Source organism: Schistocerca cancellata, chromosome 6 (assembly GCF_023864275.1).
Source record: "Schistocerca cancellata isolate TAMUIC-IGC-003103 chromosome 6, iqSchCanc2.1, whole genome shotgun sequence".
Classification (NCBI taxonomy): domain Eukaryota; kingdom Metazoa; phylum Arthropoda; class Insecta; order Orthoptera; family Acrididae; genus Schistocerca; species Schistocerca cancellata.
The window spans coordinates 140624617-140648975 of record NC_064631.1 but is presented as its reverse complement, the minus strand read 5'-3'; the positions used below and the strand labels follow the sequence as shown (position 1 = coordinate 140648975).

Sequence of the window (24359 nt, the reverse complement as noted above, 5' to 3'; positions counted from 1 at the left end):
AGGAGGAGAAATGCGTACCATCACGTTTCCGACTTTGATAAAGGTCGGATTGTAGCCTATCGCGATTGTGGTTATCGTATGGCTACATTGCTGCTCGCGTTGGTCGAGATCCAATGACTCTTAGCAGAATGTTCAGGAGGGTAATATGAAACGCCGTGCTGGATTCCAACGGCCTCGTATCACTAACAGTCGAGATGACAGGCATCTTATCCGCATGGCTGTAACGGATCGTGCAGCCACGTCTCCATCCCTGAGTCAACAGATGGGGACGTTTGCAAAACAACAACCATCTGCACGAACAGTTCGACGACGTTTGCAGTGGCATGGGCTATTAGCTCAGAGACCACGACTGCGGTAACCCTTGACGCTGCATCACAGACAGGAGCGTCTGCGATGGTGTACTGAACGACGAACCTGGGTGCACGAATAGCAAAACGTCATTTTTTCGGATGAATCCATGTTCTGTTTACAGCATCATAATGGTCGCATCCGTGTTTGGCGACATCACGGTGAACGCACATTGGAAGCGTATATTCGTCATCGCCATACTGGCGTATCACATGGCGTGATGGTATGGGGTGCCGTTGGTTACACGTTCTTGTTCGCATTGACGGCACTTTGAACGTTACATTTCAGATGTGTTACGACCCGTGGCTCTACCCTTCATTCGATCCCTGCGAAACCCTACATTTCAGCAGGATAATGCACGACTGCATGTTGCAGGTCCCGTACAGGCCTTTTTGGATATATAAAATGTTCGACTGCTACCCTGGCCAGCACATTCTCCTTATCTGTCACCAATTGAAAACGTCTGGTCAATGGTGGCCGAGCAACTGGCTCGTCACAATACGCTGTCGCTACTCTTGCTGAACTGTGGTATCGTGTTGAAGCTGAATGGGCAGCTGTACCTGTACACGCTATCCAAGCTCTGTTTGAGTCAATGCCCAGGCGTATCAAGGCCGTTATTACGGCCAGGGGTGGTTGTTCTGGGTACTGATTTCTCAGGATCTATGCACCCAAATTGCGTGAAAATGTAATCACGTGCCAGTTCTAGTATAATATATTTGTTCAGTGAATACCCGTTTATCATCTGCATTTCTTCTTGGTGTAGCAATTTTAATGGCCTGTAGTGTATATGCTTCGTTGACTCTGTTGAGCCTGTCGACGAAACGCAGGTGTTCCACTGCATCCCTGAGACGAAGAGCCAACACGGGCAACCCACCTCACCATCAGCGACAAAATTCAAAACCGTTGTTGCCGTCCAAAAATATATGGCCCCCACCTCTTGGGACTATAAGGTATTCTCCTCATTGAACTTTTGTCCGAAGGGGAAACAATTAATGCTGCGCCATAGCCTGAGAGTAGATCAATTCTGGGGGTATCGGCTCACCCTTGGCTCACTAGCTCATTCTCCCATTCGTGAGCTATTTCGCCAGAAGTTAGCCGATATCCCAAGAACTGATCTACTGTAATCACATTTTCAAGTCCAACTCACTCTAAAATAACTATTTCATATAAAAGGAGAAAGTAATAAAATAAATTTAATACAATTTCTTATAAAGGGGGACTGTAAGGAAATAAATAAAATGAATTGCTGAACGAAAGTAAATGACTCATTTCCCTAGGTGATCGCTATTATTTGCTTTCTTCTTGAGACGCCATAAGATTTTTATGAAGAGCAGTTTGTAAATGTCTTCTTAAATAAGGCCTGTTTACAGTTTTACCACATTCACATGTAACTCTAATTGTCTGGTAATTATATACAACTCTCTACAAATATTTCGATATCCATCTTTTTGATGTGTATCTTCATGAAATTTTTCAAATTTTTTTTAATCACCCATTCACTGCACTGCCTTAGCTGTGGCTTGGTTCTGTCCATTTAAAGAATATAAAATATCATAGGAAAGAATGTCACATACTGAATTCCAGATTATGAAATTTATTATTTTTATTTTAAAGTTTCTTCATTCCTTTATATCTTAATTTCGTATGTCCATTCTTAATTTCATATGTCCATTATTTTGAATTTCCTATAATGGTTCATCATATTCCAAAAATAGACAGTAGAATTAATGTATCTATTATGTTTATTCGCTTGATGACAACTATCAAGTTCATCCATTAAAAATTACGTAAAAATAAGAGAGAGAAACATGTAACTCTCCTTTATTTTAAGGAAGGAAGTATTTCACACTATTGTTACATAAATATTTAACCTAGACTTGCTTTGAGTCAAATTCCTAAACACAGAAAACCAAAATTTATTTGTGATATTTGTTTGCTTCATTCTGCTGGCAAAGAAAAATTAGCTGCAGCAGCAGCTAAAGGCTGCTTTGGCAGAAGCAGTCTGAAGACTGCTTTGGCAATCGCCAGTCGCCTAATCAGCTCTATAAAGACTTATTTCTAAAATTTTAAATATTTTCTACTATTAAAATTATTTCTAGTAAATGAGTCAATTGAAGACCACATCAACAACAAGCTTACATAGAACAATGAGCAAGTGTTCATGATTATTGATAAGAAGAATAATCCTTGGTTTTATGCAAATCATGTTTCTGATCTCTAGGATATATTCGACCTAGGGATGCTATTAAAGACCATGTTATACAAAATATTGTAACATTTATGAGGATTTTGGTAGTGGTGAAATGGCTCTACCAAAACATATACAAAATTCTTTAGTTATGAAATCAACAATGCGTTTTGCAGATTTTCAAGATTGAGTTTATGAAGAAGTTTTACCTGCAATTCGAAAACATGGAGAATACAATCTCCAAAATAAAATTAATTACTTAGAAAATAAAGTTGAAGATTTAGAAAATAAAGCTGAAAGTACGAAAAATAATAATAGAATTATGTTCAACGCAACTGGAGATATAATTCAAGAAAAAAATGATATTATTGACAGTCATGCCACTCCTCCAACCATTAATCGAGATAAACACAGTGAATTAATTTTAATAAAGAAAAATCATATGTGGGAATATCCATATTATAAGAACTCAAAATTATTCTGTAAATTATAGATTGAATGAACTACAAGCAGATTATCAAGAAATGGAAGTATTTTTTAGAATCAGGAATCCAAACTCAATAAGCCCATACAATTTAATGAAAGAAAGATTCCCAATAATTTCTCAAGGAAACCAGTTTGATACAAATTTGAAGGAAGATATTCTTATCAGATAAATAATGGATATTTAAATTGAGCATTAAATAATTATGGAATTTCAGAGGTGTGGAGCAGCACCACAAAAAATTTTAGCTTTTTTGTGTGGAATTATAGAGTGGGAAATTCCCCCTTTAGAGGAATCTGATTATTCCCTGGGAAGACCTGAATTAAATGCCACTTACTATTTATAAAATAACATTATTTTTATTTATCCAACTGTTGTGTGAATTATCAAATCCCAACCATTTTACATATACTTTATTCCTTTCTTTCCCAACATGTTTTCAATGAGATACTCAACTGGATATTTCGTTTTCTGTAGTTCATATTCATAAAAATTTCCTGTTACTTCTTCATCATCTACAGCTTTTAATTTATATGTGATTGGATTGGAATGAATAACAGATTCAGTTTGGAAAATTTGTGTTGACCAATTGGCAGTGTATCCTTTCTAAAAAAGTTCTTTAAGTTTGCTAATTCTCGCTTTATCGCCAATTTTAAATTTGGGTTTATCATTAGGCACAATGATGCCTATCTTATAGTTCTTTTCACTAACATCTATTGGCTTCATTTTTATGGTTGATTGTTTTGTGTTATTGTATTAATCAACAAATTTCGAAACTAGATCGCCTCATTTTTAATTTCCATCAAGTCTAAATTCCTTGCACATCGTTTATTTAAGTTTTCTGTTGAATAGTTCAACAACAGACGCCTTGAATTCTGTAAAAGTTGAATAGTGATTAATGTTGTATTTTTTCAGCAATTCTTGAAAATCTTTGTTATAGAATTCTTTACCATTAACTGTCTGAAAATTTTTTGGTAGTCTTGACCTGACTCTGCAGTCAGACTGTTCCAGCTGATGCTGAATATTTTTTCAAAAGCATCAACAACATTCTTAACTGTTTTTATTTACTGGGAATAGTCCAAGCAAATTTGGAAAAGATGTCGATAACAGTTAATGAAAATTTATATCCTCAATTAATCTTCGAAATTCCTATCAATTTGCTGGAATCCATTTCGACTACATTGGCATGCTATAGATCGTCAATACTGAGAGATATTACATTTCTTTGTTTAAAATCTTTTCTCATTAGTTTATGTGATTTCTTCACGAATATTATTTAGACCTTTACCAACTGCTGAAGCAGTGACAGCTGAAGCACTCCCAGAACTGCATCAGACCCTTGTTTGCCTACAAATTTTTTTAAAAACAAATTTACTCTTTTTAGGTTCCAAATTAAACAACGACCTTCAATTCTTTGTCTGTTATCTTTAGTTGTTACTCTGTGAAGAATATGAGTCTCAGTAAATTTTTAACACTTCAAACAAGAGATGTGATCGTCCTTAAGAACGAGTTTTGCTTGATTGTGATTGTCCTGAAGGACCAAGTGTGAAGCATGATTCTCCATTTATATAGATTAAAAAAATATAACAATATAATTTATTATGCTTCCATTGTGTCATCATTATATTCTAAAAGTAATTCACTAAATATGATTAATTCACCTGAAACAGGTACAGTTTTAACAGACATATTTAGAGATATAAATATTTTATCTTCCATTTTCATTTCAAGTGATTGATTATTAAATTTTATTGTATATAAAATTTGTAGTTCATAAACATTGAATCTTTTTATCTCTATTTTAAAACCAGTAGTTGACAGGTCACGATTTACATTGGCTCCCAATAAATTAGTTCTCTTGATTTTTACATCATATACAAATGTGTATTTCAATATTTCTGAATCAGTATTAAAATCAAATTTTAGTTTATGTTTGTCACACAACATTTTCTGAAGATCGCTTATTTGACCTAGGTATGATGTTAAATCTGTTGAAAAATAATCTGTAAAAGTTTTCTCTACCTCCTTTTTTGTAAAGTAATTTGTTGTAGTGTTATAGTTATCTTGATGAAACTGATTAATTTTTTCATTAAGCTGTGCAGCAGTGACATAGTTATTGTACTTTGTTAAAATAGTTTTGTATTCAGGTTTTGTAACATATTCTTTTTCTCTGTATTGTTTGGTAACTTCATCATATTTTTTCTTTCTTTTATATCTACCATACTTCTGCCTTTAAAATAAATATAACCTTTAGTTGCTTTAAAAAGGTTTTTTAATTCTTTCTGAAATTGTATGATTACATTATTAATTTTTGGATCTATTGATGATTGAAAATCTTTGATTTTTGATTGAAAAATCTTCAGATTTTGGTTCTGATGACTGAAGATTCTAAACGACTTTGTTTCCAAAAATGTCCATTTAGCAAATCTAAAATATCAATAAACTTATAAGTTTTACATAACAGTTCAAAAACAAACTAACACTATGACCACAAATTATTTTGTCAAATTTTTGTATTCTCTTGCTATTGTACTACAGATAATTTTTTCCCAAACAGTTAACGAGCTGTATTCAGTTTCAATTTAATTGATTTTAGTTTAGTTTTGCTGCTAGGTAGCAAAGTATAATCCATTGAATAGTTATACATTTTGTAAGTAGGCTGTTTAGGTTTTTTTATTGGTAACGCCACATAGCGCTCTATATGAAAATCACTGACTGTGCTGTGTGCAGTCTGAGGCTGGTCGACATTGTTGCAACGGTCGCTATTGTAGTGATGGGCAGCTGGCTGTTAACAGCGTGTAGCGTTGCACAGTTGGAGGTGAGCCGCCAGCAGTGGTGGATGTGGAGAAGTGAGATGGAGGATTTTTGAGAGTGGATGATCTGGACGTGTGTCCATCAGAAACAGTACATTTGTAAGAATAGATGTCATGAACTGCTATATATATTATGACTTTTGAACACTATTAAGGTAAATACATTGTTTGTTCTCTATCAAAATCTTTCAGTTGCTAACTATGCCTATCAGTAGTTAGTGCCTTCAGTAGTTTGAATCTTTTATTTAGCTGGCAGTAGTGGCGCTCGCTGTATTGCAGTAGTTCGAGTAATGAAGATTTTTGTGAGGTAAGTGATTTGTGAAAGGTATAGGTTAATGTTAGTCAGGGGCATTATTTGGTAGGGATTATTGAAAGTCAGATTGCGTTGCGCTAAAAAATATTGTGTGTCAGTTTAGTGTTGATCAGAATAGGTAAAGAGCGAAATGTCAGAGTACGTTCAGTTTTGCTCAGCTGTTTGAAAATCAAGTAATGTAAGAGATTTATCAGCACAGTAATTTTTCTAAGGGGACGTTTCATATGTCGATCCTTAGCCGAGGATACCTCACTGGAATCTTCTGATTTTTATTTTCTTGTAGTTTGTGTAATTATTGTAGCTATTGTTTATTGCTAACACGTAATCATAGAGAGAATTTCCTTTGTAGTTGTAGTATTTCACTGTTGTACAGTAAAACTGTTGTGGCATGCATGTAGATTTGCACCATATTTCGCAGCTGTGCTTCCAATTAACTAGATATTATTTTCAGTGCTATGTTAATGTGTTTTCTTATTTTGCTCTTCAAATTGTGCTTTTCTTTGTTATTGTGTGAAATATTCTGACAATAATGGCGTGTGAAAAAGGTCACACTCGGCTCCAAAGTAAATTGAGAAATAATAGTGACGACGAGCGTAGCTTATCAGCACCACTGTGTAGTGAAATAACAGACATTCGAAGTGGTAATTTGGTAAATGTGCACAGGGAAATGGAGCGGGTGGCAAATAATGGCGTAGACAGTAAAACAATTAGTGAACATGGAAGCATTATCGATGGATCGGTCGGCAACAGCTCGCCTCAGGAATCGGAAACGACAGGACACAATCTCGTAAATACTGTAGATTCAGGCTTTGGGTCCTCACCGTTTTCTCAAATAAGTCAAGACACAATTTCTGTTTGTCAAAATGTGAATGTTGCCGGTGCAAATTCACTGCCGAAAAGCACTGAGGAACATGTTCCAGACACCAGTGCATTGTAATTACAATTAATACAACAAATGGGACATACACAGCAAAAGCTGTTAGACACAATGGAACAAAATCTTCAAAAGTTAGACACAGTGGAACAAAATCTTCAAAAGTTAGACACAATGGCACAAAATCTTCAAAGGTTAGACACCATGCTTGAACAAACACGTGAAGATTTAACTACTGAGTTACATAAAATCGATTCGAAATGTCAAAAAGTCTGTAATGACGTAAAAACACAAATTTGTGAGCATTTCCAACCTATTTTTTCGCGGCATGAAAATACATTACAGAATCACGATGCAGCCATAAAAGAACTGCAAACTATTGTTAATGAAAATCATGAGACCTTGCAAGCTAAGATTGACTCAGTTGCATCTACCGACTTGGTTACGCAACTTGCAAAAACTCAGGATACGATTTCAACACAAATGGACACTCTGAAACTTGGTTCAGAAAAACACACTGAAGAAATAAGTTCACTATCGGAGAAAGTAGCCGAACTTTCGGATCAGTTCACTAACTTATCTACAAAGGTGGGTGATGATCTGAATGACACAAGACCTGTAGCCTTCACTAACACAGAAGAGTACGAACAAATTAGGAAATTCAAACAAAATCAGAATCAAATTAATACGCAACACCAAAGAGAAATCCGGGAAGTACAAGATCAGTTGACATAGGTAATACAAGAATTACATATTTCGGAGGACACTCACGCTCCAATACGGGAAGAGGGACATAGAAATACGGAACAGCCACAAAATAATACCACAGGGCACTTCGGAAATTATGAAAGAAATTAGCAAGGTGCACCGCATTTTTAGATGGAACCGCCGAAACGACCTAACAATGACCGACATGCGACTCGCCGACATGATGATTTTGACTATAAGCTGTTTATTACTACACGTAAATTCAAAAAATTTAAGAATTCCGACAACGACATTCATCCACAAGCGTGGCTGCATCAATTCTCTCATTATTTTCCTCCCAACTGGTCATTAGAGCACAGATTAGAATTTATGTGTGGCTACTTAGGGAATGAATCAGCTGTAAGAATGCGATCGGTCATTCACGATTGCCACAGTGAAGAAGAATTTTACCATGCCTTTCTCTCAGCATATTGGTCTCAAGCCACACAAGACCGAGTAAAACATAGCATCATATGATGAAACATTTCGAACAGTCTGAATTTTCCAGTCTTGTGAAATATTTAGAAGACATGTTGCATAAGAATCAGTACCTGTCAAACCCTTACAGCCCCTCAGAACTCATCCGCATTTGCTTAATCAAATTGCCTGAACATTTACGACATATTATTCTGGCAGGACGTTGCAAAGACGATATTGAAGCTTTTCAGGGACTGTTATAAGAATTGGAAATTGATACTGACTATCGCGGAACGCGAAAACAGGAGCACAACAATTACAGGACTCATCTGTCACAATTCTGCAATGACAGAAATAATAAATGGACGCGACAAGGCTATTCTTACAACGTAAATCGTGACCAAAACAGACACCACCCATATGACAACCGTTGGCAGAGTAGTAATAATTACAGAGAAAGATCACGTCTCCGAGATAATGACTAACACAGAGACAATCAGAGAAACAGACAATATGGGAACCAAAATAATTGTTATCAAGGGAGACAGAATAACTTCAGACGCAACGGTCCAGCACGCAGTTACGATTCAGGGAGAAATTCTCCACCACGTGACTGACAAGAAAGAAACTATGGAATCTACCGACATGACGACAGACAATATGATCGTAACAACACACCTGAATTGCATCAGTACTGGCGGAATTCAAACAGGACAGGGCCCTCTCAACAAGGTGAATTTGTACAAGTTAGGTCTCCAAATCCCAATAACGACGCGCACGGACAAAGAGACAATGGGCAATGACTCATACCGCTGGCAGCCACAAAACGTACTTCTGAAATTGTCGACACAGCTGCCGTAGCTAGTAATTACGTAAAAATGGAAGACATTAGGGACATCTTACTCCAGGAACACGACGTAAAACATAACAACGTTGCATATCCTGTGATTCACATAGCAGTGAATGACATAAAATTTACGGCAGTACTTGACTCTGGCAGTCCGATTTCAGTATTTAGTGAAACAGCCTCTAGCAAATGCAACTAATCAAACGATTGCCATACACTTCCATTACGTAAGATTAAATTACAAGGTGCAATCGTTGGACAAAGTGTAGATGTACGCCAACAAACCAACTTAGAATTCTTTTGTCAAAGCCACAGCTTCCCTATGAACTTTCTTATTTTTCCATTATTGTCAACGGAAATTATATTGGGAGTAGACTTTTTGAATGAATACAAAGCAATCTAAAACTTTGACATTGCTGAAATAAGTTTACAGAAAGAAGGTAAGTCAATAGCTTTGAAATTTGAAGATTGGCTCTCAAACCATGATGAAGAAATTAATTGGCTTTACCTCCTGTTAGACAACAGTTCGGAATTTTCGACGGAACTTGACACTAGCAATCACTCTGCAAGTACTGACAGGGATGATATCCATGGCGTATTTGATACTAATGAGTTAATTCAGAATAAAATTCAAACAATTGAGAATTGTAATGACACTGATGGGCAGGACCTTTATGAGATTTTACAAGCACATTCCACAAAACAGGAACAATCAAGGGATTTCAATACCAATTTCGTGTTCGTGAGCATACTAAATTTTGTGTTAGACCATACATAATTCCGGCACATTATAGGGACCGTGTTAGAACAGAAATACAATCTATGCTTGACGAGGGCATTATTGAGCCTCCAGTAAGCTCATACAATAATCCATTACATGTTGTTGGAAGAAAAATCGATCGATCAGGCTTGTCTTAGATTCGAGACAAGTCAATACCATCATCATTCCTGAAACAGACAGGCCCCAAACGTTGGAAGAACTTCTTCAAAATTTTAATGGTGTAAAAGTGTTGTCTTCTATTGATCTCAGATCCAGCTTTTATTAGATCGAACTTCATCCAGAATGTAGAAAATACAAAGCTTTCCTTTGTTTCGGCGTTTGTTATCAGTTTCGGAAACTTCCTTTTGGTTTGAACATCTCTTCGGCAGCATTCATTCGCGGGCTAAATTCCATATTACATGAGTTCTTAAAACGTCACATCACCTTATACGTGGACGATATTCTGATAGCAGAAGCCTCATGGGAACAAATTAATCGCATCCTCAACAGCGTGTTACATATTTTTGCAGAATTTGGAATTACAGTTAACTTGGAAAAGTCTGAATTCGGCAGGACAAAGGTGAAGTTTTTGGGACATATTATTTCTTCTGAAGGCATTCAGCCGGATCCTGGAAAGTTAGAAGCAATCAGAGCCATTCCAGTTCCATCCAAAAAAAAAAACAAGTCCGCAGTTTTGTAGGTCTCGTAAATTTTTACCGTCGTTTTCTGAATATGCAAATTCTAGTTACACCAAAACGTTGTTCTCTCACTGGAAAAAATACTATTTGGAACTGGGACGAACAAGCACAGCTGGAATTCAATTCTTTGAAAGAATCGCTACTTAACGCGCCAATACTAGCTCATCCAGATCTGTCACAAGATTTCTACCTTAGCACAGATTTTTCTAAAGTCGGTCTTGGTGCCCATTTATTTCAAGAAGCCACAGAAAATGACACTACTGTTCAGAAAACCACTGCTTTTGCTAGCCATGTGCTAACAAAATCTAAAAAAAAATTATTCCGTTACCGAATTGGAAGCTTTAGCTATCGTTTGGGGATTTAACAAATTCCGTTTCTTTCTTTCTGCTAAGCAAGTAAAAGTATACAGTGATCATCGTGCATTACAATTTCTTATGTCTTCAAAATTTAATCATGACAGGTTAAAACGTTGGGCATTGTTTCTGCAAGAATTCCACTTCATAATAGTCTACATTCCTGGCAAGGAGAACATTGTTGCGGACGCACTGTCACGCGCACCGGCTGGGCTTGAGAAAAGTAACACAGAAAGCAACCTCGAGAAAAATTTCATTATTCTTTGCATTCAGAAAGTGGCCTTTGAAAACTTCATCTCCACATCTTCAAAGGACATTGCTCATGAACAAGATAAAGATCCGATTTGGAAAGACATCGAAAGTAAATGGCATGTAAAGACACACACTCAGATTCGGCATTATTATCTGGTTAGAAACAACATACTCTTCAAACGCTGCACTGTTGATGACAAGCAATGGGTACATTGCATTCCAGACAATTTTGTTAATAAGCTCATTTGGTACATTCATTTCAGCTACGCACATTTTGGTCCACGAAAATGGTATCATATTCTTCGAACGACTTGTTATTTTAACAATATGGAAAATAGAATTCGAAGAGTCTTGTCTATTTGTAAACTTTGTCTAAAGGCGAAACCATCAACTATCTCACATCGTGCTCCGTTGTTTCCTATCATTCATTCTAAATCAAAAGAATTTGCTGCTGTTGATCTCTTGGGACCCCTTGTCAGAACATCTAATGGATTTGCGTACGTTCTAGTCGCTGTTCAACTTACTTCACAATTTGTTTCTTTCACTCCGTTACGTAAAGCCACTGGGCGCTCTGTATCCAACGCCTTTGTTAAAAATTTCTTACATGAAGATGATGGTTCAGATGGCTCTGAGCACTATGGGACTTAACAGCTGTGGTCATCAGTCCCCTAGAACTTAGAACTACTTAAACCTAACTAACCTAAGGACATCACACACATCCATGCCTGAGGCAGGATTCAAACCTGCGACCATAGCAGTCGCGCAGTTCCTTACATGAAGTTGGACACGTTAGTAAAGTCATTTCAGATAACTGACCACAATTCAGGTCTCCTGTTTGGTCACGCATGCTTCGGAACCATAAAAATAAACCTGTTTTTATTTCATTGTACTCACCACGTTGTAACCCGTCTGAATGGATTATGAAAGAAATCAATAAGCTTTGCAGACTTTATTGTCACAGGAAGCATCAGCATTGGGACAGATATTTACACTTATTTCAAAACGTGCTGAATGAAATGCCTCATGACTCCACTGCTTTACCACCTATTCTTGTACTGAAGAATGAAGAATCTCCAAACAGAATCAGAGACCTTGTACCTTTTTCGAATACACGTAAACTTTGACACAAAGACATAATTGATTTGGCTACTAATAATATAAAATCTGCAGCAGACAAAAGGAGAAAACTACACTGTAAAGCAAATGCAAATAAATTATATATTGTTCAGAAAGTTCTCTTTAAAGCTCATTCATTGTCACATAAGAAGAAACACTTAGTCACAAATTCTTTCTGATTTACAATGGACCTTACAGAATCCGACGTATACCACATGATAATTGCATTGAAGTTGAAACTCTGCGTACTAGGAAGAGTAAAGGATTGCACCACATTTCACATGTAAAACCGTTTATTGAGAGATAATCTATTTTTTTTAACTTAGTCTTTGCTATAAAATTTTTCACTTTACATTACTGGTATGCTTTGTCAGACTTAGAATCTGTTAACATGCAACAATGTTTGAAGTTAAATATCCAGTCAAGAACCAAGAGAACTTATTTAAACAGAAATTACGAATGCATTGTTATAGTGAACAGAGGACACGCTGTTATTTTGTGTGTACATTCTTGCTTGTTAATTGCACGATTACGTAACGACTATAAGGCTTACATACTTAGAACATATACTGCTAATGAGATTTTAATGCAACATTTTGGTTTAGTCGAAAAGAAATTCTTTATTTGAAGTACTTTCTGTGAGATTAAAGATGACTTAGTAATTGGTTTCTTTGACAGCTACACGATTATATCACGACGCTACTAATGTGTGACATAACTTACATTGTGGCTTTTGCGGTGTATGTGTTTTATATCTGCACAGTTTTTATGTATTATTCTGGAAAATAAAACATGTTTTAGTAGTAACTTTTGTGGTATAGCTACAATGAGACAGCCTTTTCTGTAGCACAACAATACGTTACAGTACAGTACTTTCTTCATCTTGGCAATAAGCATAATAACTACGAAATCTATACGCAAAGCATTTCACTTTTGTTAATGATGAGGTAAGTGCATTGACTTCAGCAGAACTTTGCTTACAGAGGACGATAACTACGACACTTCCACAGAATTATCTTACAGCAAGACGCACATTTAGCGGTACAGGACATGCATTTGAGTGATTAACACTCTCTGTACCAGGCCTATTTTATGCACCCGTCCCTAGAAACCGGGCAATTTTACCAATATTAAAAAAATTACTGCATCAAATCTACTGTTTGGATTGTGGCAAATTTGGTACCATCTTGAAGCTGCACATTTCTACTTTAATTCTGAGTGAAAGAAACTACTTTACAATGCACAGCTTTAAGGTACAGTTATAGAAATCACTTAGATGTTTTAAGAATTTAGAAAAAGTCATACGAATAAGGGAATACAATTGTGATTTATTTTTAACCAAAATTGTGGCACTACATTACATGTTTCTGATAGTATACAGTATTACATATAAATTTCACACAGAATCATATTGTTTTTTAGTGTGGAAAATTTTAAAGCAAGGTTCCAGGCAGAGTGCAACGCCACACTGTTCACATTCGTATCGTGTCTCTTTGCGAGAAGCCTTGCCACTCTGTTTCTTGCTCCTGGAACTGCACACGTGACACACACGAGCAGCATACTTCTTAGTAGTTGCAGGTATGTGCTGCAAAAAATGTCTCTTTGTTAGCCGACCTACAGTTCCTTCATTTCTTGGAATGAATTCAAGTGTGTCGTCTTCAACAAGCTGAACTGCAAGCACTGTTATAAAGTCTGTTATTGTAATTTTCTTCCTGTGCACTGCATTGTACAGCCAAAATGCATTTGATACTCCCATAAGCAGCAAATGGAAATATAATTTTCGCCACCATTTCACAGTTCTGTGCTGGAACGGATTGTACTGCAGGCGTTGGTCTCCAATATCCACTCCAATTTTATTGAGGTTGTAATCAAGTACCTGAAGTGGTTTCAATACTACAGACCCATTTCTCTTAGTATGCGTACCAAATGTTGCTTGATGCCTTGTAGACAATGTATACACATCTCTCTTATCTTTCCACTTCATTGCCAATACATTATCTTTACGCCGAAAAGACATTTCGCCCTTTTTCAGCTTAGCAGATACTAAATCTTTAGGCAATCCTTTCCTGGATTTGTTCACAGTACCAACAGCTCCAGTGCCTTTCTCTGCCAGTTGCTGAAATAGCTCTGGACTGGAATAAAATCGATCTAAATACACAGTGTGGCCTTTGTTCAGCAAGCTGCTGTCAGACAACAATCGCAAAATAACCGCAGACGAAGAATTGTCAACAATATGCTTACCAGCATAAACTTCAAAATTTACAACATAGCCACTACTGGCTTCAGCAACAGCATATACTTTCAGTCCATACTTATGAGGCTTATTTTGCATGTAAACACGGAAACTCACACGACCTCGAAATGGGCAAATTCCTTCATCAATTGTCACTTTTTCTGAGGGACGATATGCCTGGATACATCGCTCCTTCAAATTATTATAATATGGCAAAACTTTGTAAAGTGGATGAAATCCATCTTCGCCTGGTTTTTTCTGATTTGAATTGTCAACAAGATGCAAGCATGACAGTATCTGAGTGAAACGCAAACGGCTCATGACATGGGGACAAAAGTTACAACTAAGAACAGGATTAGTGCTCCAATGGTCCGCAATTTTGGGCTTTTTCGAAACACACATGTGGAAAATAATACCCAAGAAACGCCTCATCTCACTTATAGTCACTGGCTTCCACGAACTCAAAACTGAATGGGGCTTCAGATTATTTCCTCTTCTTTTCTTCTGTATTGTCTGTGATGCATACAAATTTGTCTGTCTCTTGAGTTCATTTACGTCACTGTCAGTAAGGAACACTTTACTGCAATCCAGTACAGAACTCGACTCATCAATATCCACTAGTATCTGCCTGGGTGTCGTGTTGACAGGCAGAGGTCGGTAGGTGTCAACTGCAGTCCACTCACTGTCTTTCGGATACGGCACAGCTGCTGGATTTGAAGCAACACCTTCAACATCATTCTCGTCTTCATCTGAAGACAAACTGTCATCAATCTCGTCTTCTAAAAAGAATATCACATTATGTGTAACTACATACATCGTTTACACATGTTCAACAGATATGTGCGTACTGCACAATTACGTGGAAAATTCGGAAATACGTACCTTCAAACACACCATTGCATTCAGAATCGTCTGAATCACTCTCTACATTATCCAGAGTGTCGCTATGATTGATCAAATCCGCAATTTCTGCGTCTGATAAACCGCGCCGAAACATGATGACAAACAACTGAATGATATACAGACTGAGAACGCAAAGATAAGTTTTAACATGAATTACAGCGCTGCCGTGACATCTATGGACGCATTTTGTTAATAAACATCTGAAAAACGTATAGCGCTGGCCAAACCCGTAGAAATAACGTTGCAGTGTTTTGAATGAAATTAAATGTAGCGGCCCGTAAATTTTACGGGCTTGGTGATTTTCGCGCGATCCCAGGCCCGTAAATTTTACGGGCTTGGCGCTTAGAGTGTTAATTTTGTACTTAAAACATTTATTTTTAAAGATTTTTGAATAAGTTTTCCATGACACATTTCATTCCATTGCTGTAATCTGTAACACCTGAGGGTATAATTACATTAATCCTCAGGGGGGTACACGCTTACATTGTGTACCACGTGTTTGGCAAGCACAGGGAGTCCTAGCTAATATGGTATTTGCTTATACAACTTTACACATCAGTACCATATTTCCCTAACACAGAATTACACAGCTATCTGATTATTTAACAGAGAAACAAACATGTTTTTTACTACATCAGTGACACATGTTTACACAATTACACAGTTGGATAACTTCACACTTATGTAACTGTATTTTGTCTGTACTTTGTAAACTGTTCATATATTTTTCGGTACCATTGTGATACTATGGGAGCTTTGAATGATGTATTTGGTATGGGATCATGATTTTTAAAGTAAGTTTGAGGTAGATGACTTTCTTGAAGGTCTTGAAATTATTGAAAGAAACTGCAACGATTTTGAGATGCGATTGATCTGTTATGATGTTATTATTACAAGGATGATGTGTATTATGCTGTTGAGGTCTGTTTATGATCAATAAGCTGATGCTATATGAGGAATTTGATCATGCTATGTATCTGTTATGATGAAATATTGAAGAAGTGTTGACGAATATGTATATGTGTAATAAGATAAGGAGTAATGAGTAGTGGTTAGGGACTCTGATTTGTGAAAAAGGATGTTGGAAACCAAGAATCATACTTTAAGAGTTATGAAATGTGTGTACATATGTGAATGTTAGTTACCACAATGCTGACAAAACTTTTTGGACACTGTTATATATGAGATTTTGTTTCTACACACTTCTAATGTAAATTTCAAACCTTTGAATTTTTTTAGTTATATGAAACTGTCACTATAGTGGAAACTGCTGCCAAAAATATTTCAGTAAAGAAGGTAGATGACCTTGACGTAATGTGCTGTGGAGACCCAGCTGAGCGACAGTTGCCTGGAAAAAAGCCATTAGTGTGTGCTCTTCAGAGGCACAGGTGGAGAAAAAAGGAGGCCATTATCCTTGCTACTGACTTTTCTTTGTAGAAAGCATGGCAAATACGACACGCTCAAACTTGAAAACATATGATTACACTGTGGAGCTCGTAGTTTATGATAATTACTAAAATGCCTAATGAAATGATGAGAAACATTTTACATCTATTGTGTTTGTAGTTGAGAGATTGTTCATTTTGTTTAATATCTAGTATCTAGCTCCACTGCAGCACTGGTTAAAATAAAATTTTATAGATGTACTAATATAAATATTTTATGCCTACAGATCCAGTAAATAATAACTTTATGATTTACTTCAAAAAAACGGAGCACAAAAAGACATTTCCCTTCACAGGAATTGCATAAATAATTTTCTTTTCAAGTACTTGGTAATTTCTGTTGTAGAATAAGTTGTGGTGCACCACTTTAATGACATAGACATTAAGATGTGAATAGACATTTCCCTTATCTGCATTGTTGTCTTTAGTGTACTATTTTTTCTGCTTGAACTTTGTTGTGTTTAGGTATAAGATATTGCATTTGCTGCTGCTGTGTGCCAGGCATAGTGCTACTGAATTTCACTTTGTATTACTCTGTTAAGCCAGTTTTACTACTGATATATTTTTCTTGTTGCTGCACATTGGCTCATATTCGTTGTAATGTTGCATTTGCTCTGCTCATTTAGATATACTGCTGCTTGATTTGCCATTTTGTATTTTTTTGTTATTGCTGTTTGTGTTAATTGTTTTGTACTGCTGCATTGCCTCGTCTCTTAGTATATATATCTGAGCTCAGTAGATTTAAGTTAGCTTACGATGGGTTAGGCTATATATGAGAACGAGTTGTGATGAATTGGATGAAATGCATTGAGAAGCTATAAGAAAATGGTTTGGCCAAAATAGGATTTTGAAAGAGGATATGAACAAAAATTAGGGTTTAGGGACAACAGGTTTAGGTAGGATATTCTTGGAAATAAATGATGAGGTAAGATAATGGAAAATAAATAATGAGGTAAGAAATATGTGAACATATAATTACAGAAAGCATGCTTGTATAGGATTTTTTTGGTGGAAACAAATGTTGAAATAAGATGAAAGATCTATGGAACGAAGTTTTGGGTTGGACTGCAGTACCAAATGTTACACTGAAAACAAACCGTGTCCTTCCCTCCTGTGTTATTCTGCTGTGTGTTTGTGTACTGTTGTGTATTTATGTTTTTCCTGTCTTGAAGTGTTTAGCTAATACGATTTATGTTGTAGAATTTTTCTAGTACTAAGCTACATTCACTATGAGGAGGAATACTGTTATCCTCAAATACAATTTGCATTAATAATATGTTATTTTCTTTCTAAAGATGTTTATAGACATTATTAATTCTGTTCTGTTTCAATGCTCATATGTGAAATTAATGTTTCGAAAAACTATTCTCATTATTTTATATATTTACTTATGTCATAATTCCTGTAACACTGATGTATACATCTATTTCTATTCTTTTGTAAAGCCCGTATTATTACAAATGTTATCTGTACTATTGTGTTCTTTAATGATGTATTTTGTACCTTTGTAATTGTATTCTTATATTGTAAATTTATAATTGTATAAACACCAGTTCATCAAATGTAATCATTCATTTCACTGCACACATTTCTGTTGGTCATAGTATATGCACAATATGTGAAAAAAAGAGGACTGTTAGTGTCTGCACGTGTGTTAATAATTCAGCAAGGGACTGGTGAACAGCATTGCTGGTTCTAAGGATAATTCCAAAAACTTTGTGAGTGCACAAGTGGTGGTTTATCGACTTGCTATTTTATCTGCAAGACTCTTCGATGGTGATTGTGCACCTGCACAGTCGCAACAGATGGCTGCTGGCCGTCTCTACAAGGACTACAGTTGGTCTGCATCTTTGATGGCCCACCAATACCATTATTTCTACAAGGACTACAGTGGGTCTGCGTCTTTGATGGCACAGCAATATCATTATTTCTACAAGGACTGCAGTTGGTCTGCACCTCTGGTGACCCACCAATACTATAATCTCTACAAGGACTACTGTGGGTCTGCTCTGTGATGACCTACCTACCAATATTCTTCAAAATTTTGACTGACTCTGCTGTGGGTTTGCTCTGTTGTGGCCCCATTACCTGTCTGCATGTCAAGAGTCAGCACTGTCTTTCCATTGGAAGGACAACACTACTTCTTCAAGACTGCATGGAAATCGACTACTTCCATGTGCATTTTCTTTTACTGCTCAGACTCTGTGCATAAAATTGTAATTAATACTGTGATGAACGATCAGAACTGTCTTTATGGATTGTGAGAAAATTTTAGCTTTTGACCAATAAGTGCATTTGATTTCTTTGTTATTGTAATTATAATTTTTTTAAAATATGTATTGTTCACTGCACAAAACAATTTCTAAATTTTTTTGTGGGGAGCATGGGGGCTATGTAAGTAGGCTGTTTAGGTTTTTCTACAGAAAACGCCACGTAGCGCTCTATATGAAAGTCACTGACTGTGCTGTGTGCAGTCTGAGGCTGGTCGGCATTGTTGCAACAGTCGCTATTGTAGTGTTGGGCAGTTGGCCGTTAACAGCGCGTAGCGTTGTACAGTTGGAGGTGAGCCGCCAGCAGTGGTGGATGTGGGGAAGTGAGATGGTGCATTTTTGAGAGCGGATGATCTGGACGTGTGTCCGTCAGAAACAGTACATTTGTAAGAATGGATGTCATGAACTGCTATATATATTATGACTTTTGAACACTATTAAGGTAAATACATTGTTTGTTCTCTATCAAAATCCTTCATTTGCTAACTATGCCTATCAGTAGTTAGTGCCTTCAGTAGTTTGAATCTTTTATTAAGCTGGCAGTAGTGGCGCTCATTGTATTGCAGTAGTTCGAGTAACGAAGATTTTTGTGAGGTAAGTGATTTGTGAAAGGTATAGGGTAATGTTAGTCAGGGGCATTCTTTTGTAGGGATTATTGAAAGTCAGATTGTGTGTCAGTTTAGTGTTGATCAAAATAGGTAAAGAGCGAAATGTCTGAGTACGTTCAGTTTTCCTCAGCTGTTTGAAAATCAAATAATGTAAGAGATTTATCAGCACAGTAATTCAATAATTTTTCTAAGGGGACATTTCAATTTATATAGATAAAATTTACTAAAGAATTACAAATCCCAACCATTGTCATTAACATCAGTGCCAGCGCCAGCTGAAGCAGACGCAGTCTGAAGACAGGTTTGGTAGTCGCCAGGCTGCATACTGCATCCCATACCTAATTTTCTCTTTCCATATTTTATCCCTCTAACTGCAGCTGCAGCTATTTTTTTCACCGATTGAAGCATTATTTGCATACATTCTTTCTTCTGCAGCTAACTGAAGTTCTTTATCAACCTCATGTCTTTTTTCCAAATCTTTATGATCACGATAGGCAATATCATGTGTTTTACAAGCCTCATCTAGTGGATTAATTACTGGATCACCACATGCTAGTCTTTCTTCAAGTTTAGTGAAAGGTCTACAGTATGAGTAGCCTGGTAAATGCATCTCTGTCATTGGTAAATTATTTAAAGACGAATTGAAAAATCCTTTTCCACATTTACCACTTTTCCAAAATGTGTGAAGAAGATAATTTAAAAATCTAATTAGATAAAAAATTCGTTTTAGACTGTCGATTATGAAATAACTGAATTTATTTGTTAACATTTGTGCTATTCCAACATTTTCATTGCATAAATTTTTATTTTGAGCTAATTCTTCTCCATGAATTACAGCTAATCTATCAATTAAATTTCGAACATCATTCATCCAAATATATTGAAATGGTTTTTCTGTCTATTTCTTTACCAAGCCTTTACTTCTTTCTCAGGTGAACCTATTTGTGAATAATCTGAAGAATCTATAGTTGACCTTCTCAATTTTTGGAAATTGTCATCAACAATTGGCTTTATTAAATATATGTATTTACTACCTCTACCCTATGTTATTTCATTTGGGTTGCTATCAGAATACAGTGCTCCTGAACTGAATAATATATCTGCATAATCTGATAAATCTACACCATCAAACTTTTCAGCCATATCATCCATAGTAATCTGTTTTTCAGTTAAAAGACTCATTAATCAATCAGTTCCTTCATATGTCTCTTCACCAATTGTTAATTTATCTCCATCAAATGTTACTGCATATTTTTCAACATATTTAAAAGTTCCAACAGGTTTCAATGCAAAACCTTTGTCTTCAGTATGATTAATATACTTTAACATTCTTTCACCAACACTTATCTTTTATAGCATCACTATCTTTTTTAACATAACCTTGAGATTCAGCTACCTTTTTTTCTTTCTTCATCATATTTTTCAATGCATCCTGAATTTCTGATTCACTTAATGTACAGACATATTTTCCTGGAATATCAATCACCAGATCAATCACATAATTGTCTAATTGGTGATAAATCTCCAAAATCTCCATGATGACGATATGGAACCATTTGTTTTTCAACCTCTCTGTTTTCTTCAATAGCTTTCAAAACGTTATCACCTAATCCTTCGATACCTTGTTTAACCATCACTGCGAAGCATCTCCTCGTTTCATATGGTTGGGACATTATCAACCACCTCACTCGTAGCCCTGAACTGGTGCCCTCAGATTTTCACCCCTCCTCCTCTCAGAACCGATGGAGAAACGTTTCCTACCGACGAATAAGTCCAGAGTGCTGTTAAATAATCGGCTAAAGAGGCAGAGGGATACTTTCGACGAAGGTATTAGACAGCTCATTGCCCAGCTCACAAATTGAGTAGATGAAGGATGATTCTAGGTCGCAAAATAGTATTTTACAGCTGTGAATTTGAAAATATTTCACAAACACACTGCCTTTTAAATTCGTAAGCGACTGAGTACTCTGGACACGCCTCACATACCGAATTTTGATGTTAAACACAAAAGCATCATCTACTCTCCTCGCTTTGCAAATATAGAACATTAGACCGTTGATTAATATTTTCATGTCTCTAGCACATGTCGTTAGAGAGTTTTCAGGTGAACAACGTATGACTGTAAGAAAAATTGCATCAGTAGTCAGCTGCTTAAAAAGCACAGATAAACGACTTAAGTAAACTCTGACAATAGAAGCACTAAAAGATTAATTAAAGTGGCAAATACCACACAGACTTGGACGAACTGGGGAGAATCATTTGGCTACAATATCCAGCTTCGTTGTCCCAGGACTCCAAAAATGCTTTTTAAGGATTCCAAAGTTTGTCCTATGGCGGTATCTACAAGACAAACGAAAGAAAAATGCGAAATTGTCTTAGCTGATAAAAAAAGTGGAATAAACCTTTATTTCGTAACACCTGTGTCACCACTGTGGGCTAATCCTTCTATACATGCATGGACAACCTATGGTGACACGCGGGCCTGATTTACATACTAAGTAAAGCTCGCGGTCTGCCTTGCCACTACACGAGAGCAACCCTCCCACCTTATGAAGCCTAAACCATAGCATCCATAGCGTAAAGTTTATGGGATAACACTCCGCTATTAATGGATACCTTTCCAGACATGCGAGAACAGAAAATTCTGCATGAAAACATGTGTTTTTGAGAGTACATTCATTTTATGTTCATCCGTAATTTCTTCTGCAGGCTGGATTGACACCAACCATGAGACGGGTGCGGCCCACAGGCTGCGGGTTGCTCTCTCATACCTTAGAGGAATGGGAAGACATGAAAGTTTTTTTCAGGTAATTATCTAAGCTAGCCAACAATTAAATGACAGTTCCAGTAACACCAATGTCCCACCGCCTTTATTTTCAAATGCAGGCAGCACATAGTTAAAGTCACATAACATATATCCATGAAACAACGGTATAAAATAATGTATCTGAGTGACTCTGCAAATGAAGTATGAGAAGTTTAGGCAAGATCTAAGTTATTTACTTTTGGGTACTATTCAACTCCTTTACTAACAATAAATTCTGTAATTTCAAGTTCCAAATCGTAAAAATTGTAATCTGCGATGAAAATAAAATCATTGCCTGATTTAACATTTGTGCTATTCTGTTTAAAACCTTTCAGAATCGACTATTCCTCTCTGTTACAGATTTTGAAAACTGAGGTGGAGAAGTTGCAGCTGACAGAGTATCTCTTTCGATACTTTTATAATATATTCTTCTTAGAATACTACTCATGTATAAAGTGTCGATGGTTATGGTTTGATATCGGTTCCGTAGCCGTTGCCTAGAGGATAAAATCGCTTCTGTGTGTTTCTAATGGAATACAACACAGTTTAGACAGTATTTTCACTGGGATATGAACATTATGCTCTTTTTAAATAAGGATATGTTGTGTACGACATCATGCACAATGGTAAGGAGAAGTAGGCTACAGAGTGGTGCAGCATCTGTCGTGTAGGAAAGCTGGACAGGAGCTGAAATGATTAGTGAACAAGGTAACAAACCAAACACAAGATTTAGTTAATTTGTTTTTCTTCAAGTGTGCAAGGACTCAATGCAAACTATGCAGCCAGAAACAGAGTTCAGCTATCAATATCAACAATGATGTGGCTCCCAGAGTTAGGCACCATTGATGGTGTCGTAGCTACGAGTCTCCAAGTACTAGTGGGGTGCAGAGGGCACTCGTGGTACTGAGCTGCTGCAGGCATGGCTCAGTGGGAGCGCACCGTAGGGTGCACCAGACCCCACGCGACCGCTATAGGAATCAGACGGAAACCTTCGATTTTGTTGTTATGACCCTCGTGGGAGGGGATAGTATCGATATATGACATCACAGGATAAGTGCAGAGTAATACCCGTAACAAACATTACATCCTTTAAATGTCTATGGATAGTGCTAGGAATCGACAGGAAATATAGCGATAGCATCGAATGAGTAATAGAGGAGGCACATTGGAGACTGAAATTTGTTGCGAGGATTCTGGAAAAGAGGGGTGCTTCGTAAACAAGACAGCATACAAGATGCTAGAAGGACCAGTTACAAAGTGTGATTTTGTTAAATGGGGACAAACTGCAAGGAAACGGTCCCTGAATGGACGAGGAGCAACAAAGGTAATACGAAAAAACGACCAGAAAAATGTTCCAAGTGAGGTACAACCAGTTGAAGGTCGAGATAAAATTTGACGAACACTGTAGTATACGGTTCCGGTAACAACAGCATGAAGGGTGCCTTCCAGCATGGGAAAGACAGACGACTGTATGAAACTTTGTCTAAGAGAACTGACACTATCTGCATCACTTACAATGCGTTTTTACCCTCAGACTTGCCTCTCCGCTACGATTTTCTAGCTGTCTCGTCGCACAGGTCACCACTGTTCATCCATCATGTGTCATATTCACAGATGGTCTCTCTACAATATCGGTACAGTCAATCATCACAACACCCATCTATGGGCTACGGACGATCCCCAAGGTAGAGTGACAGCAAGCCATGAGCACCTGTTCAGCTTCAATTGAGGGTTTATTGGTGAGGCCTCGTGGGACTAGTCATCCTTCCACAAGGCCTCTAAGGTCGGGCACACATACGCTTCCTGCTGCTAACCCTGCTTGCCCTACTGGTAGACGTGCTTTTGGCGGTACTAAAGGCAGTTTGGCTATTGCACGTTGGAACT

General features: G+C 36.9%; 1 protein-coding gene across 1 annotated transcript; it reads right to left on the bottom strand.

Annotated features, from left to right (window-relative positions):
* Nucleotides 1-13300: 13300 nt before the first annotated feature.
* On the bottom strand, nucleotides 13301-15440 carry LOC126088197 (piggyBac transposable element-derived protein 4-like). Its single transcript, XM_049906323.1, has 3 exons — nucleotides 15326-15440; nucleotides 14452-15222; nucleotides 13301-13314 (listed from the first exon to the last, which is right to left on the bottom strand). Exons 1-3 carry the CDS (start codon nucleotides 15438-15440, stop codon nucleotides 13301-13303), a joined length of 900 nt encoding a protein of 299 aa, XP_049762280.1.
* Between the last annotated feature and the right edge of the window lie 8919 nt (nucleotides 15441-24359).